The sequence below is a fragment of the Saccopteryx bilineata genome, chromosome 2 (genome assembly GCF_036850765.1).
Source record: "Saccopteryx bilineata isolate mSacBil1 chromosome 2, mSacBil1_pri_phased_curated, whole genome shotgun sequence".
NCBI classification, from domain to species: domain Eukaryota; kingdom Metazoa; phylum Chordata; class Mammalia; order Chiroptera; family Emballonuridae; genus Saccopteryx; species Saccopteryx bilineata.
Genome location: NC_089491.1, coordinates 374,743,547 through 374,761,130, shown reverse-complemented (window position 1 = coordinate 374,761,130; position 17,584 = coordinate 374,743,547). Strand labels below are relative to the sequence as shown.

The following is a 17,584-nucleotide window of genomic DNA, read 5'->3' as shown; positions in this document are numbered from 1 at the left end:
TGGGTGCTTCTCCTGTGTGCCCTGGCCAGGAATCAAACCCAGGATTTCCACACGCCTGGCCAACACTCTACTGCTGAGCCAACCAGCCAGGACCTCTTGCTTTTCTTTGCTTTTCTCCTTGCTGACCCTTCTTTTCAGACTCCTATAAGGAATTCTTTTACTGTGTGTGTTTCTTAAATGTGATTGGTTCCTCAGGAATTTGGCTTGGCTCACTCTTTTCCTTGCTCACTCTCCACACTCTCTAGAGTCCAATGGTTGGCAAACTCATTAGTCAACAGAGCCAAATATCAACAGTACAATGACTGAAATTTCTTTTGAGAGCCAAATTTTTTAAACTTAAATTATATAGGTAGGTACATTCCTTATCAAGGTAGTGCCCGCACGTGGTATTTTGTGGAAGAGCCACACTCAAGGGGCCAAAGAGCCGCATGTGGCTCACAAGCCACAGTTTGCCAACCAGGGCTCTAGGCAATCTCACCCGTGCCCATAGTTTCAATTACCATCTGCAGATGGAAAGTTCTAAATCAACAGCTCACGTCTAGGCCTCTCCTTCTGAGTTCCAGACATGCATACTGAACTGCCCACTATCTTCTCTTTGACAGCCCACAAAGGGACGTTAAATATAACAAGTCCCAAATCAAATACGCCATCTTCACCCCTCATCTTCATCCCAACCCTAACAAAAGTCTTCCTCTACTTCCACTGTCTTCTTTACAATCGCATCATTCATCCATTCCTCCAAACCCGACACCTAGACACTAGCTTGGATTTCTTCCTCACCCTCCTGCCTCTCATCCGATTAATCACCAAATCCTCTCATTGCCACTTCCTAAACTGTTCATGAATTCATCTTTTTCCTCTGTGGTCACTTACCAAGTCCACGTCGGTATCATCTCTTACCTGAATCATTGCAATAGCCTACACCAGGGGTTGGAAAACTATGGCTTGTAAGCCAAATCTTTTCTTATATCACCTTTTCTTATAAATAAAGTTTTATGAGAACACAGGCATGTCCTCTTATTTTCATATTATCTATATCTGCTTCCAGGCTATAATGACAGAATAATAGTGGTGATAGAGACAACATGGTCTGCAAAACAGACAGTATTTACTATTTGGTCCTTCACAGAAAAACTATGCCAGGATAAATGGTCTCCTCGCCTTCTGTCTTACCCCCTCCAACTTATTCTTCAAACAACAGCTAGAGTGTTTTTTTGAAAGTTAACCCACAAAGTCAAGGAAATCCCAATCAAAATATAATAGGATTCTTTTTTTTTTTTTTTTCATTTTTCCGAAGCTGGAAACTGGGAGGCAGTCAGACAGACTCCCGCATGCACCCGACCGGGATCCACCCAGCACGCCCACCAGGGGCGACGCTCTGCCCATCTGGGGCGTCACTGTCGCACCCAGAGCCATTCTAGCGCCTGAGGCAGAGGCCACAGAGCCATCCCCAGTGCCCGGGCCATCTTTGCTCCAATGGAGCCTCGGCTGCGGAAAGGAAAGAGAGAGACAGAGAGGAAGGAGAGGGGGAGGGGTGGAGAAGCAGATGGGCGCCTCTCCTGTGTGCCCTGGCTGGGAATCGAACCCGGGACTCCTGCACGCCAGGCCGACGCTCTACCGCTGAGCCAACCGGCCAGGGCAGGATTTTCTTTTTTTTCCACAGAGACAGAGAGTGAGTCAGAAAGAGGGATAGATACGGACAGACAGGAACGGAGAGAGATGAGAAGCATCAATCATCAGTTTTTTCGTTGTGACACCTTAGTTACTGAGTAACCCCTTGCTCGAGCCAGCAACCTTGGGTCCAAGCTGGTGAGCTTTGCTCAAACCAGATGAGCCCACGCTCAAGCTGGTGACCTTGGGGTCTTGAACCTGGGTCCTCCGCATCCCAGTCCAATGCTCTATCCACTGCGCCACTGCCTGGTCAGGCTATAATAGGATTTTTAAAGGAACTTAATACCATAAATTTAGAGGTTGATTCTCAAATCAGTTTGAAAATGAACATGTCTGAAAACAGTCAAGATACTGTGAAAGTCTTAGCTAGGTTGCTCAGTGATAAAGTATCATCCCGGTACACCGAGGTCATAGGTTTGATCCCTGATCAGGACACGTACAAGACTCAATCAATGGGTGTACAGCTAAATGGAACAACTAAATGGAACAATAAATTGATGCTTCTTTCTCTCTATCAATGTAAAACATTTTTAAAAAGAAAAGAAAGCTACAGGAAGACTTGCATAGCCAGATATCAAATTAAAACAGTAAAGTACTGGTATAAGAAAAGACAAAAATATCAATGAAATATACTAGAATGGCCCTGGCCAGTTGGCTCAGCGGTAGAGCGTCGGCCTGGCGTGCGGGGGACCCGGGTTCGATTCCTGGCCAGGGCACATAGGAGAAGCGCCCATTTGCTTCTCCACCCCCACCCCCTCCTTCCTTTCTGTCTCTCTCTTCCCCTCCCTCAGCCAAGGCTCCATTGGAGCAAAGATGGCCCGGGCGCTGGGGATGGCTCCTTGGCCTCTGCCCCAGGCGCTAGAGTGGCTCTGGTCGCGCAGAGCGATGCCCAGGAGGGGCAGAGCATCGCCCCCTGGTGGGCAGAGCATCGCCCCTGGTGGGCGTGCCGGGTGGATCCTGGTCGGGCGCATGCAAGAGTCTGTCTGACTGTCTCTCCCCGTTTCCAGCTTCAGAAAAAGAAAAAAATATATATATATATACTAGAATGTCCAGAAATGGAGTCTTGTCCATTTTCTTGTCTATAAGAGAATTTAGGCTATGACAAAGAATGGCCTATTCAATAAAGGCAATTGAGCCAACTGTGCATCTGTTTGGAAAAACAAATAAATTTGGATCTCTTCTTCACACTACAATAAATTCCAATTGTATTAGGCAAAATAAATATATAAAATAAAAGTAAAGTGTTGGCAGAAATTAGGCAGCCTATATCCTGATTTTTGCAGCAGGCAACCACTTATGCAAGACAAAACCCACATACGAAAAAAATAGTTAAATCCAGCAACAAAAACATTAAAAACTTCTGCATGCCAAGAAAATAAAAAAATCACAAAGTTAAAAAAAGTGATAGAAAATTTAAAATACATATAATAGATAAGAACTTCAAGACAGATTATATTAAAAGACACTTAAAATCAGTAAGAATTTGCCTGGCCTGTTTGGCAGAGTGGATAGAGCGTTGACCTGGAATACTGAGGTCGCTGGTTGGTAACCCAGGGCTTGCCCAGTCAAGGCAATTACAAGCAACCAATGAACAGCTAAAGTGAAGCAAATACTCCTTGTTCCCTGCCCTGCCTCTCTCTGTAAAATCAGTAAAAATTTTTAAAAAATCACCTGACAAGGCAATGGTGCAGTGGAAAGAGTATCGACCTAGGACCCTGAGGACCCAGGTTCAAAACCCCAAGGTTACCGGCTTGAGCACAGGGCTCATCTGGCTTGAGCGCGGGCTCACAACCTTGAATGTGGGATCATAGACATAACTCTATGGTTACTGGCTTGAGCCCAAAGGTTGTCGGCCTGAAGCTAAGGTCACTGGCTTGAGCCCAAGGTCACTGGCTTAAACCCAAGGTCACTGGCTGCAACAAGGGGTCACTGGCTCAACTGGAGCACCCCTGGTCAAGGCACATATAAAGAAAAGCAATCAATGAACAATTAAGGTGCCACAACTATGAGTTGATGCTTCTCATCTCTCTCCTTTCCTGTCTATCTGCCCCTGTCTGTCCCTCCCTCTCCCTCTCTTAAAAAAATAAATAATCGCCTGACCTGTGGTGGCACTGTGCATAAAGCATAGACCTGGAACACTAAGGTTGCTGGTTTGACACCCTGGCTTTGCCCAGTAAAGACACGTACAGGAAGCAACTATTCTGCTCACAAAAATGAGAAGATACTTTATCACTTCATATTCATTTTGTTTTGTTTTTGTTTTTTATTTTTTATTCATTTTAGAAAGAAGAGAGAGAGAGAGAGAAGGCGGGAGGAGCAGGAATCATCAACTCCCATATGTGCCTTGACCAGGCAAGCCCAGGGTTTCGAACTGGCGACCTCAGCATTTCCAGGTCGACACTTTATCCACTGCGCCACCACAGGTCAGGCCTTCATATTCATTTTGAAATATCCCCTAAATTTTGTGAGCAGTATGCTCATGTTGATGCTTCCTGCTTCTCCCTGTTCTCTCTTGCTCTCCTCTCTGTAAAAAATCAATAAATAAAATCTAACAAAAAAAAAGACTACACATTAAAAATAAAAATCAGTAAGAATTCTTGGAATGATGAAAATGTTCCAAACTGATTGTGATGATGGTAGAACAACTCTAAAAATTCTAAAAACCAGCCTGACCTGTGGTGGCGCAGTGGATAAAAGTGTCGACCTGGAACAATGAGGTCGCCAGTTTAAAACCCTGGGCTTGCCTGGTCAAGGCACATATGGGAGTTGATGCTTCCTGCTTCTCCCCCTTCTCTCTCTCTCTAAAAATGAATAAATAAAATCTAAAAACAACTAAAAATAAGAAAAAAAAAGGGGGCCCTGGACCCAAACCTAAATATTCTAAAAACTAGTGAGTTATATATCTTAAATGGGTAAACTGCATATAGTATTTGACATATATCAATAAAGCTGTTACAAAAAGAAAGAAAGTCAAACTAGAGAAATGGTACACATAAGTAATTCATAGCAGATACACACATAAGAATATGCTTAACATCACAATCATGGAAATAATGTAATATGATGTTATTTTCTGCTTCTCTGGGAAAAAAAAACCTGTAAGTTTCTATTCTGCACTGGCGAAGATGCATGGAAATGTTGTCAAAACACTATGGAGGGGAGTGTAAACTGAGAAAATCTTTTTTGTAGGACAATATTCAGGATCGACTATAATTTAATATGTGGGTAATCTTCAAGCCAGTAATTCCATTTCTAGGCATGTATCTTAGGGAAATATCCCAGGTATGTAGAGAATTTAAGTATAACGATGTTCAACATTTATCATAATAAAAAATGTGAGCCTGACCTGTGGTGGCACAGTGGCTAAAGCATCAACCTAGAACGCTGAGGTCACCGGTTTAAACGCTGGGCTTGCCCAGTCAAGGCACATATGAGAAATAGCTACCATGAGCTGATGCTTCCCACTCCCCCACCCCGATTTTGCTCTCTCTCTTCTCTCTCTAAAATCAATAAATAAAATATTTTTTAAAAGTTAAAATAGCCTGACCAGGTGGTGGCGCAGTGGATAGAGCGTCGGACTGGGATGCGGAAGGACCCAGGTTCGAGACCCCGAGGTCGCCAGCTTGAGCGCGGGCTCATTTGGCTTGAGCAAAGAGCTCACCAGCTTAGACCCAAGGTGGCTGGCTCCAGCAGGGGGTTACTTGGTCTGCTGAAGGCCCGCGGTCAAGGCACATGTGAGAAAGCAATCAATGAACAACTAAGAAGTTGCAACGCACAACGAGAAACTGATGATTGATGCTTCTCATCTCTCTCCGTTCCTGTCTGTCTGTCCCTGTCTATCTCTGCCTCTGTAAAAAAAATAAAAATAAAAAGTTAAAATAAAAAACAGTAAAAAATATGAAAAGCAACCATATGTGGTAGTATAGTGGATTAAGTGTTGACCTGGAACACTGAGGTCTCTGGTTCGAAATCCTGGCTTGCCCAGTCAAGGCACATATGGGAGCTGACGCTTCCTGTTCCCCCCCTCCCCTCCCCCCTGCCCCTGCCTCTCTAAAATGAATAAATAAAAATTTAAAAATAAAACACTATGCAGCAGTTAAAAAGAGAAGGTAGATGAATATGTGCTAACATGGAAAGAGGAAACAGGAAGTACAAGAACTACGTGCCAACTGAGAACTACGACTCAGCAATTTAAAAGAAGAATGAACTACCGCCTGACCAATGATGGTGTAGTGGACAGAGTGTCGACCCAGAATGCTGAGGTCACCAGTTTGAAACTCTGAGGTCACCAGCTTGAGTGCTGGCTTGAGCTCAGGATCATCGACACAATCCCAAAGGTTGCCAATGCCAGCTTGAGCCCAAAGGTCGCTGGCTTGAACAAGGGGTCGCTGGCTTGGCTTGAGCCCAAAGTCTGATCCCCACTCAAGGCATGTACAAGAAAAAATCAATGCACAACTGCAGTGAAGCAACTATGAGTTGATGCTTCTCTCTCTCTCCCTTCCTGTCTCTTTCTCCCTCTCTCAAAGAAGAATGAACTACTGACATACACAACTTAGTAAAAACACTTATATTAAATAAAAGAAAGTGCCCAGAATATACAATATCTGACTCCATTTTTATAAAATCAAAAACTAAGCAATATTAACCTATAATGACAGAAAACATTTAGTGGTTATAGGAGGACAGACTAGAAAGGAGCCCAAGGGAACTTCATGGGAGAATGGAAATGTCACTTTGGATAGTAGTGACATGAGTATATATAAACGCTAAAACTCCCTAAAATAATCTTAAGATCTGTGCATTTTTATTGCATGTTAAATATACAAACACACAAAGTTTTAAAAAATATTTCTAAGATGTTATCTGCTTTTTTCACTCTCATTCTCGCACAACTGTACAATGGAATGTCCCAGAGATTCCATGACAGTTGATATAATTAAATGTGTCAACAATTGGAATAGCTGTATAACTCAGCAATGAATATTTTAATCTTTTTTTATTTATTTTAATTTTTTATTTATTCATTTTAGAGAGGAGAGGGAGAGACAGAAAGAGAAGAGAGACAGAGAGAGAGAAGGGGGGGAGGAGCTGGAAGCATCAACTCCCATATGTGCCTTGACCAGGCAAGCCCAGGGTTTCGAACCGGCGACCTCAGCATTTCCAGGTCGACACTTTATCCACTGCACCACCACAGGTCAGGCTTTAAAGAGAGCTTCCTAAATTTTTTATTTTTTTTTAATTTATTCATTTTAGAGAGAGAGGGGTGAGGAATATTTTCCAAATGATCAATTCAGGATATTATAAGGTCAGGCATGGTTAAAAGATGTATTTAGGCCCTGGCTGGTTGGCTCAGTGGTAGAGCGTCGGCCTGGCGTGCAGAAGTCCCGGGTTCGATTCCTGGCCAGGCCACACAGGAGAAGCACCCATTTGCTTCTCCACCCCTCCCCCTCTCCTTCCTCTCTGTCTCTCTCTCTTCCCCTCCCGCAGACAAGGCTCCATTGGAGCAAAGATGGCCCGGGTGCTGGGGATGGCTCCTTGGCCTCTGCCCCAGGCGCTCGAGTGGCTCTGGTCGCAACAGAGTGACGCCCTGGAGGGGCAGAGCGTCGCCCCTTGGTGGGCGTGCTGGGTGGATCCTGGTCGGGCGCATGCGGGAGTCTGTCTGACTGTCTTTCCCTGTTTCCAGCTTCAGAAAAAGAAAAAAAAAAAAAGATGTATTTAAAGTGCGAGAGACCAATGGTAATAGGATAAAAAATCCAGTGATGTGGTTTCACATCACCTATTAAATTACACTATTAAATTCTAGTGTAATATCAAAGAAAATATCCACATTTATTTGAAAAGCTTATTAAAATACTTTCCTTTTCAAACTATATATCTGATGTGTGTGGCCAGATTTTCTTCATATATCTCAACCAAAACAGCCCATTTCAACAACTGAATGGAGAAGCAGATTTGGAATATAGCTGTCTTCTATTAAGCCAGACATTAAAGAAATTTTCACCCTGGCTGGGTGACTCAGTAGATAGAACGTCGTCCCTGGCAAACCAAGGTCATAGGTTCGATCCCTGGTCAGGGCACATAAAGGAGGCAACCAATGAGTGCACAACTAAATGAAAAACTAAGTAGAATAGCAAGTTGATGCTTCTTTCTCTCTCTCTCTCTGCTTTCCCCCCCCCGAAATCAATGGAAAAATTTTTTTTAAATTATAAGAATGTAAAACAATGCCACTCTCCTCACTAATATTTTATTTTTGAAAAATATGGTTATTTTTCATTAAACTGTTATGTATATTAACATGTAATAGGCTTATATTTTTTGTTAATTTTAAACACACAAATATTTTTTAATTTGTTTTAGTATTCTAAAATGGTAAATATGAATAGATATATATAAACAAAAGCTCTTTGAGAGTCTCAATAATTTTTATTTCTATTTTTTTTATTGATGGATTTTTTTGGAGACAGGGTAGAGAGAGAAAGAGAATGAGAAAGAGGGGGGAGAAGCAGGAAGCATCTACTCGTAGTAATTGCTTCCTATATGTGCCTTGACCAGGCAAGTCCAGGGTTTAGAACCGGCAACCTCAGCATTCCAGGTCGGTGCTTGATCCACTGCACCACCACAGGTCAGGCCTGGTAGTCTCAATAATTTTAAGAGTATAAAAGGTCCTGCCTGACGAGGGGTGGCACAGTGGATAGAACGTCATCCTGGGATGCTGAGGACCCAGGTTCAAAACCCTGAGGCCACTGGTTTGAGCATGGGCTCATCAGCTTGAGCGTGGGGTCACTGGCTTGAAGCCCAAGGTCACTGGCTAGAGTCCAAGGTTGTTGGCTTGAGCCTCCCTGGATCAAGGCATGTATGAGAAGCAATCAATGGCCCTGACCTGTGATAGTACAGTAGGTAAAGCGTCAACCTAGAATGCTGAGGTCGGTACGAAACCCTGGGCTTGCCTGGTCAAGGCACATATGGGAATTGATGCTCCCCCCTTCTCTCTCTCCTCGTTCTCTAAAAATTAATAAATAAAATCTAAAGAAAGTAAGAGAGAAGCCTGACCTGTGGTGGCGCAGTGGATAAAGCGTCGACCTGGAAATGCTGAGGTCGCCGGTTCGAAACCCTGGGCTTGCCTGGTCAAGGCACATATGGGAGTTGATGCTTCCAGCTCCTCCCCCCCTTCTCTCTCTCTGTCTCTCCTCTCTCTCTCTGTCTCTCTCTCCCTCTCCTCTCTAAAAAAAAAATAAAAATAAAAAAAAATAAAATAAAAAATAAAAAAAATAATAAAAATAAAAAAATAAAAAAATAAAAAAAAAGAAAGTAAGAGAGAAGCAATCAATGGACAACTAAAGTGACACAACTGTGAGTTGACGCTTCTCGTCTCTCTCCCTTCCTCTCTCTCACTAAAAAAAATAAAAATAATAAAAATATATCAAAGGTCCTTAGATGAAAGTTGCTGCTATAGCCATACCAAATTTGCAGCTTCTAAACAACATCATGCCTGACCTGTGGTGGCACAGTGGATAAAGCGTCGACCTGGAAATGCTGAGGTTGTCGGTTCGAAACCCTGGGCTTGCCTGGTCAAGGCACATATGGAGTTGATGCTTCCTGCTCATCCCCCCTTCTCTCTCTGTCTCTCTCTCTCTCTCTCTTCTAAAATTAATAAATAAAATAAAAACAAAACAAAAAAAATAAAATAAACATCATGTGATTTTTGCCTCCTGCCTTTGCATATGCTTTTATGTCTGCTTTGTACATTCTCATCAATCTCCCTGGCTAAATCCTACTATACATTCATGTCTTAGTTTAATGTTTACTTTATTGACTTTAGAGAGAGGAAGAGAGAGCGAGAGAGATAGGAACATCAATCTGTTCTTGTATGTGCCCTGATCCGGGATCAAACCAGCAATCTCTGTGTTTCAGGACAATGCTCCAACCAACCGAGCTATCCAGCCACAGCTCATGTCTTAGTTTAAATATCACATCTCCCCTGATTGCTCAGGATGGATTAGGTATCCCTCCCATGTACTGCTATAGTATTCTGTTCTAGCTGATCCTGTGACTGACTACTCATTTAATCTGTATTACTCGCTAAATTCTTTGGGTACTGGGATCAGATCTTGTTCACAGCCATATCGCCAGAGCCTACAGCACTGTCTGATACATACAAGCATTTGTGAACATTTATTGTAGAATAAGTTAATGGCATAGTCATTACAACCAACAAAAAATTCAAGAGAAAACTGAGAGTCAGAGAAATGATGTGTTCAAACAAGTTCACCTAGACAGTATGAGCTAACAACTGTACATACTCCAAATCTCTTTACCTTCAAACCCTCCTTCTCTGGAATAGGTGGGGCAGTTTACCTGGGAACTAATGGCATACTTCAGGTAGGACAGAATGAGAGGATTGGGGGAAGGTCCAATCATGGCCTGCTCCAGTAGTGCTTCTGCAAGGGGAATAACAAAGCAAGACTGTGTGGTTACGACTTTTCTGGGTTTAGCCCTCCCATCCTTCCTTCCTACTTCACTTAAGACCTGCTAGGTTGAGAATGTCCCAGGTGGCTCCTTTGGGAAAGAATTTCTTCATGTTGATTGCCCACTGGTAGTCACTCCATCGCTCCTTCCAGGCTTGCAAAATGGCTTGCTTCAGGTTCACCACCTTCATGATTTCACTCTGAGAAAGCGGGGCCGGTGGCGGTCAGCTGTAAGGTGGGAGAAATCTAGCTAGAAAAGAGCAGAAGAAATTCTGATAAAAGGAACATGGGAGGATAGAGTTCATGGAATGGAGAAGCTACAGGAAGATTTAAGGGAGTCAAAAAAACTGAAAAGGAAAAAGGGGGAAGAGAGGGTGGTAAAGATTCTGTCAAGTTCTTCCTTCCTGAACCATCCCTTTCTTAAACTGGAGAACTAAAGAAGAGGGTGTCGAGGGGCTTTAGAGTTAAGAGGACAGCAAAGGGTTAAGCCAGTTCTGGTTGCCTAATTACTCCCTTAACTCTGGCTCCGCCCCTCAAACACTACCATCTCAAATCTAGATCCCCCTCCATTTCCTCCACCTTCCCCAACCCTAAAACTATAATTCTTTATTTCTTTCATTCACCACCTCCCCAAATTAAGCGTACCGGACAGTCTAGTGCTAGAGCCTAGGTGTCGCCATTTTGGCACTTATCAAAGAACTAATTTTCTATTGGCTGGGAGTAACATACATGAACCAATAGGAATGCAGCAAGAGACAAGGTCACGCCACGATATCTTCTGGGAATTGTAGTTTCCCGTACTGAGCTAGCGAAGATAAGTAGTCAGCCCTCGTTGCTTCTCTCCTTTAGGGAAGGACTTTTAGGAGCTGAGGTATCACGGAGACTCAGGGGAGAGAGGGCGGAGAGCTTTCGAAGGGCCGCTAGCAATCAGGTGTCGCCCAATGACGTCACTCTCAATCCGTCATTTAAATTCTATTCGGACACTCCTTCATTACCCGCTAGTTAGTAGGCACACAGCAAGAGAGTGGTGTTTGTTTAGCAATACGTTTTTCCTTTCTTGGCCTTAAAAAAAAAAAAAAGCATTATTTCCTAAACCTTTGGGTCTACCAGAGTTCTCATTTCCACACCTGTGTTCCAGAGGTGACAGTGAGGCTTTGTTACACACATATCACCACTTTACACCCAAATCTGGCAGTCCTCCCAGAATCTCCTGGCCTTGCAGACTGCTTGAATACGAGGAGAAAGAAGTAGGAGGAAAATAACGAGGAAACTGAGGTTAAGGTTATCAAAAATAAGGAAAGTCTGAGAAACTGTCATAACCAAGAGGGCCTTAGGAGACATGATGACTAAATGTCAGTATCCTGGATGTGATCGTGGAACAGGAAAGCACATTAGCCTAACAGGTGGTGGTACAGTGGATATAGCCTTCGCCTGGGACACTGAGGACCCAGGTTCAAAACCCTGAGGTCGCTGACTTGAACGCGGGTTCATTCAGCTTGAGTGCGGGGTCACAGCGTTGAGCATGAGATCATCAACATGATTCCATGGTCACTGGCTTGAGCCCAAATATCTCTGGCTTGAAGCCTAAAGTGGCTGGCTTGAAGCCCAAGGTTGCTGGCATGAGCAAGAGGTCACTGGCTCAACTGGAGCTCCCAATCAAGGCACATATAATAAACAAGCAATGAACAACTTTTTTGTGCCACAACTACAAGTTGATGCTTCTCATCTCTCTCCCTTCCTGTCTGTCTGTCTTGCTCTCTTTCTTTTGTGTGCTCACAAGGGCTAAAAAAAAGAAAAAGAAAAAGCACATTAGAAGCAAACCAAGAAATCTGAATAAGGCATGGTCACTGACAAATAATAACGTATCAGTATTAGTTTAATTATAACAATTGTAATTATAAAAAATGTATCATACTAATGTAACATGTTAATAAAAGGGAAAATTGGGAGGTACATGGGGCACCTCTACTATCTTTAAATATTTTCCTGAATATCTAAAACCATTCTTTAAAAAAATCTTTATTAAAAACAATGTGATGGCCTGGCCTATGGTGGTGCAGTGGAGTAAGCGGCGACCTGGAACGCTGGGGTCGCTGGTGCAAAACCCTGGGCTTGCCTGGTCAAGGCACATATGGGGGTTGATGCTTCCTGCTCCTCACCTCTTTCTCTCTTTCTCTTCTCTAAAATGAATAAATAAAATCTTAAAAACAAAAACAATGTGATGTCTTGCTTATCCTGTGGAACCATATTATAGATAATTATGTGCATGGCTTCAGGCATTGGCCATTCTTCTCCTTCAGTGAAAAGCCCAAAAGCAAATGCTACCCACATATGGCTCCAATCATGTTTGAGTCTCCCTATACACAGCCCTCATTTTTGCCCTATCCTGTGGACAAGTTGTACCTAACATTTACAACCAGGGAAGAGAATAAATATGGGGACCCCAGCCAGTGTCCCACCACTCCTATTTTCAGCTCCTCATCCCATACCCTAAGGAGCTTGATTTTCTAGTCCATGAGTCCAAGTTCCCTCCATATTCTCCAACAACCACTCTTTGACCAACCTTTCAGTGGCAAAAATCAGTCCTCAGAGAAACAAATCTGGGAGAGCAGCCCACTCAGGCTCTGGAAGCAAACTTGTGGCCCTTAGGACAAGAAATAACAGGATCCTGGGTATCTGGAGCATAGTTTAAACAGGGAGACAAGGACTCCTGTTCTGAAGAGGAGAGTGCAGCTGGAGGAGGGCCAGATCACATCTCTTTAAAGTCATTACTGCTTATGGCCTTTCCCTCCCAATACACCCACCCACACCCCCTCCATTCTGCTCCCTTTTGTGCCTGCCCAAGTGATATCATTGGAGAACAGTGTTTAAACAAAACAGCTGCCAAAGAGGTGTAGCCAAAGCTTCCAAAGCAGGAAGGAGGGAGAACCCAGACTCTTCACACTTAACCTCCAGACTCCCCCCCCAGACACACACACACACACACACACACACACACACACGATGGCCACAAAGCCTGTTTCTCTGCAGTCCTTCACATCCCTGGCCTCCCTTCCTCTCCCAGGCCCCTTACTCTACCTCTGCCTGCTCCCCTCCTCTCATTCCTTTCCTGTCACCAAAGGCCCCCCACCTTGAGCCATCCCTGGCTCCTGCAGGTCTTTCCCCATCCCTCCTAGTCCGACTGCCCCTCTAGGAGAGATGCTGTCAACTTTGTGACTGCCCCTGAGTTATTGGATGTTGGGTCCAGTCTGCATGGAAGCAGGGAATATTTGAGCCCTGAGGATAGTAATATTCTAAGCTCAAACTATTTCCCTCTGGCAGGAAGCCTGGCCAATCTGGGGGTGGGTGGGGGGTTCTCCTTCCCACATCATTTGCTCACAGGAGCAAAGTGGCTTTTGTAGTCAGGCCATCTGCCTTCCCTGTCCCCCCACCTCTCACCAGCAGCTCTTTCTCTAGGCTTGGCAGGGTTTCCCCAAGGACTGGACTGCTAAGCGAGCATAAAGACTGCTTTAGTTCCGGGCAAGCGCTATCTTCATTCTCCATTTTGTCCTGACTCCTAGTCTGTAAATATCAGAGGTAGCTTTCTCATATATCACCTCTTCTCTTCACACCACAGTAGCATCCTAGGACCCACAAGCTCTCCGGCTTCCCACCACAAGGATGGGACTCCATGATAATCCTCCAACCTGTGAGAGAAGAGATGCTGACATCCCCTTTGGGTGTGCAAGAAAACCTCCCCTCACACAGCCCCTCTCGAAAAACCCTTCTAACTCCACTTTCTTTTGCTGTTTCTTCTTCGCCAGCACTGATAGAGGCTGAGCCCTAAGCCCCAAACTCTTCACCATGTTGGCTAGTCAGGCTGGGAAAGGAGTCTGGCTGGAGAGAAGAGGGGCAGGTGAAAGCCAGGCAGGCAGAGTGACATGGCAACACTGGAGTAGTGGCAGAACAGGGGCTTGGGGTAGGATAAGAGGCTGTGACAAATAGGGTTATGGGTAACCGAGGGGAGAGGGACATTCCTTACCTAGGCCAGAGAGAAATATAAGGGGCAAGAGTCTAGACCTAGAAACACTGAAATACTTGGTAAGTATTATAAAGCACAGAAGTAAACTGAGTCATTCCCCTCCTCTAATGGAATATTTCCTTTTGGAAGCTTGCCTGGGTCCCCCCACTATGGGGAGTTAATTGGCAGCAGGTGAGTGGGGAAAGAGTCATTCCCACACACCCATATGCAGCTGGCTCCAAACCAGTTCTCTGTCCCCTCCAGTCCCCACATCAAAATCGCTGCTTTCTATCTACTGGAAAAGGGGAAGATAGGGGAGAAACCTACATGGTAGGCCCACCTCAGGCCAGCTCCCGGAATGCCCCCAGTTCTCTGTCTCCATCTTCCCATTAACCTCACAAGACGTCCAGAAAGAGACCAACCAGAACAGGAAAAAGCAGAATTTGAACCATCTTCCAAGTAGTTTCGTCTCTCACACCCTGAAGAAGGCCTTCCCTCTCCATACTCCCGGTGCAGAGGAGAGAGGTGTTATGACCCTGAGACCGGGACAGTGGCCAGAAACGGAGGCCAGCCTGCCATTCCTTTGCACTTCCCCTTCATTGAGGTCCTAAGAGCCATTCTCTACTCCTGGCCTCTACACCAGCCTTCAACTGAAGGGGGAGGGCTGCCATAGGGTAAGACCCAAACTCTATGGTAAAGGAGACTGCCCCCTATTCCTCCTCTTCTCTCTCTTCCTGGCAAAGACAGGATGAGGGGCTTCTAGCCTGGGAGGGAAAACTGAAGCCAGAAACTTTAGGGGATCCAATATCTGTACATATTAAATGCTCAAAAAAAGTGTAAAATGAATAAAAAGAAGAGAAACCCCAAAAGACAACCCAGAGAAAGTGTAAGCTTCTTTTTTTACTTCTTGCCTCGACTATCAAAAGCAACGCTCAGCCTGGCCTGAATCCCTTTCCCGGCTCCCTTGTTTGTGACCCATACCCGAGGTGCATTAAGAGCCCATTTTACTTCTAGCAGGGCAATTGTTTGTTAGTTTCTACCCGGGGTGATTGGCAGGGAGCATTAAGAGCCCATTTTACTTCTAGCAGGGCAATTGTTTGTTAGTTTCTACCCGGGGTGATTGGCAGGGAGCATTAAGAGCCCATTTTACTTCTAGCAGGGCAATTGTTTGTTAGTTTCTACCCAGGGTGATTGGTAGGGAGCATTAAGTGCCCATTTTACTTCTAGCAGGGCAATTGTTTGTTAGTTTCTACCCGGGGTGATTGGTAGGGAGCATTAAGTGCCCATTTTACTTTAGCAGGGCAATTGTTTGTTAGTTTCCCAGTCTCTCATCTCTGCTGCTCGATCTCCAACTCCCATCAACTGTTTCCTCTTTCTTTCCTCTATTTCCACCATCTTTTCTTTTTCTTTTTTTAAAGATTTTATTTATTCATTTTAGAGAGGGAAGAGAAAGAGAGAGAGAGAGAGAGAGAAGCAGGGAGTGGGGCAGGAAGCATCAACTCCCATATGTGCCTTGACCAGGCAAGCCCAAGGTCTTTTTTTTTGCATTTTTCTGAAGCTGGAAACAGGGAGAGACAGTCAGACTCCCGCATGCGCCCGACCGGGATCCACCCGGCCCGCCCACCAGGGGCATGCTCTGCCCACCAGGGGGCGATGCTCTGCCCATCCTGGGCGTCGCCATGTTGCGACCAGAGCCACTCTAGCGCCTGAGGCAGAGGCCACAGAGCCATCCCCAGCGCCCAGGCCATCTTTGCTCCAATGGAGCCTTGGCTGCGGGAGGGGAAGAGAGAGACAGAGAGGAAGGCGCGGCGGAGGGGTGGAGAAGTAAATGGGCGCTTCTCCTGTGTGCCCTGGCGGTGAATCGAACCCGGGTCGTCCGCACGCTAGGCCGACGCTCTACCGCTGAGCCAACCGGCCAGGGCAAGCCCAAGGTCTTGAACTGGCAACCTCAGTGTTCCAGGTCGATGCTTTATCCACTGCGTCACCACAGGCCAGGCTCCACCATCTTTTCTTGATTGAGAGATCACTGAGGGGAAAGAAACACCTGGGTTTTAGGCTCTTTTAGCTGGTGGTGTTTGCAGAACTCCTCAAAAGTGGGTCTGTGTCTGCAGAGTCAAGCATTCTCTGCTGAACACCTCAGCACTTGTTGCCATCACCTAGAGTCCAAGAGGTCAAGACAAGGTGGGGAAGGGGCACTGCTAAGTCTCAGGCCACAGAGCTGTCCCAGGGCAGGCTGGTAGAGAGGCTATCCCCTCTTTCCCCAGATAGCCTGGGGCTTCTGAGCAGGTGTAGGGTCTTGGCTTCAAGGCTTTGAGGGGAAAGCTCTTCAGAAAGATAGCTGAATCCTTAGTTTCTATGGGTGGGGCCCTCAAGAAATCTTGGGGAGCTTCCTAGCAACAGTCTGGGAGGGAGGGAAGAAAGAAGGAAAAGAGGGAGGGGCCTGGGCATAGCTGCTGCCAGAGGAGCCCAGAGAACAGGCTGTTCCTGCTGCCTCCATGGCAACCAAAATCGAAGAGGGAGGGGGCTGTCAGGCATATCCTCTAGGAGGCTCTCTATCCTTCATCACTTGTGCCCCACCCTCCAGCTCTCCCCCTAAGCTCAGTCCTGAAGCAGAGGTGGGGGATGGGAAGAGAGGGCCGGGTAGGGGTTTCGTGGCAAGGAGAGTACTGGAGCTGGGGATAAAATGACTCTGAGAAGAGCTAGAAGCTTCAAGAATTGGGGATAGACAAAGTGAGTGGGGTGGAAAGGACAATGACACAACACAGGGGCTGGGGCCATAAGCCCGGACCTGGGCTGAATCCTGGCATCTGGCAAGATGCCTGCTTTGAAGGCAGTGTGTCCTTCACTTTGCCCTTGCCCAGGTCTCTTAGCAGCCCATATTGAGAGCCAACGGAAGGGAGAGAAGTAAGGAGAAGACAGGGATGATGAACTCTTGTCTTTGAGTTCAAGGTGCCCCACTCTGCCCCTGAGGGGGAGAAAAGGTGATTCGGGAGGCAGTTCATTTTCTATGCCTCTGGGTCTAGGATTTCAAACAAGTCTCCCTTGCCCAATATCTTTAACGACTTTTGTCATAGAGAGATGTGGCAGAGAAGCCAGAATAAAAGGGAGACCAAACCACAGCACTTCCATCTTCCCCCTATTGATTCTGCCACCCTTCCCTAATCCAGATGCTTGCGAGACCTCCCATTGCCTTCTGGTTCTGCCTAATTGATGCAGAGTATAAATGTAGCTCACCTCATAAATGTATCTCATCCTTTGGGATTCTCTCCCAACTCCTTGGGCAGCCCAATCCCAAGAGACTATTTCCACACAACGGAGAGCATGCACTCTGAACACTGCACACCGCAGTCTTGCTCCTAAGGGTTTCAGCCAAACCTCATCATCGAAGAGGTGGCATCAACATCAGACCTACAGCACTTCACACTGCACACTGCCTGCCTGCACAGTG

The 17,584-nt window shown here is 45.5% G+C and overlaps 1 protein-coding gene across 12 annotated transcripts in view; it reads right to left on the bottom strand.

The window, feature by feature from the left end:
• MED24 (mediator complex subunit 24) overlaps positions 1-17,584 on the bottom strand; it is a 42,485-nt gene that overhangs the window by 22,750 nt on the left and 2,151 nt on the right. For 2 of the 12 annotated variants that reach the window (XM_066263703.1, XM_066263715.1), the window contains exons 2-5: positions 16,004-16,162; positions 10,866-11,198; positions 10,198-10,386; positions 10,027-10,109 (exon numbers count right to left, since the gene is read on the bottom strand). In XM_066263703.1, the coding sequence (XP_066119800.1) occupies positions 10,027-10,109; positions 10,198-10,327 (213 nt within the window). In that variant the 5' untranslated portion in view covers positions 10,328-10,386; positions 10,866-11,198; positions 16,004-16,162. Of the gene's footprint in view, positions 1-10,026; positions 10,110-10,197; positions 10,387-10,781; positions 10,823-10,865; positions 11,199-12,699; positions 12,841-16,003; positions 16,163-17,584 lie in introns of those variants that run through there. The other 10 variants (XM_066263706.1, XM_066263705.1, XM_066263708.1 and 7 more) reach the window with 10 other exon arrangements.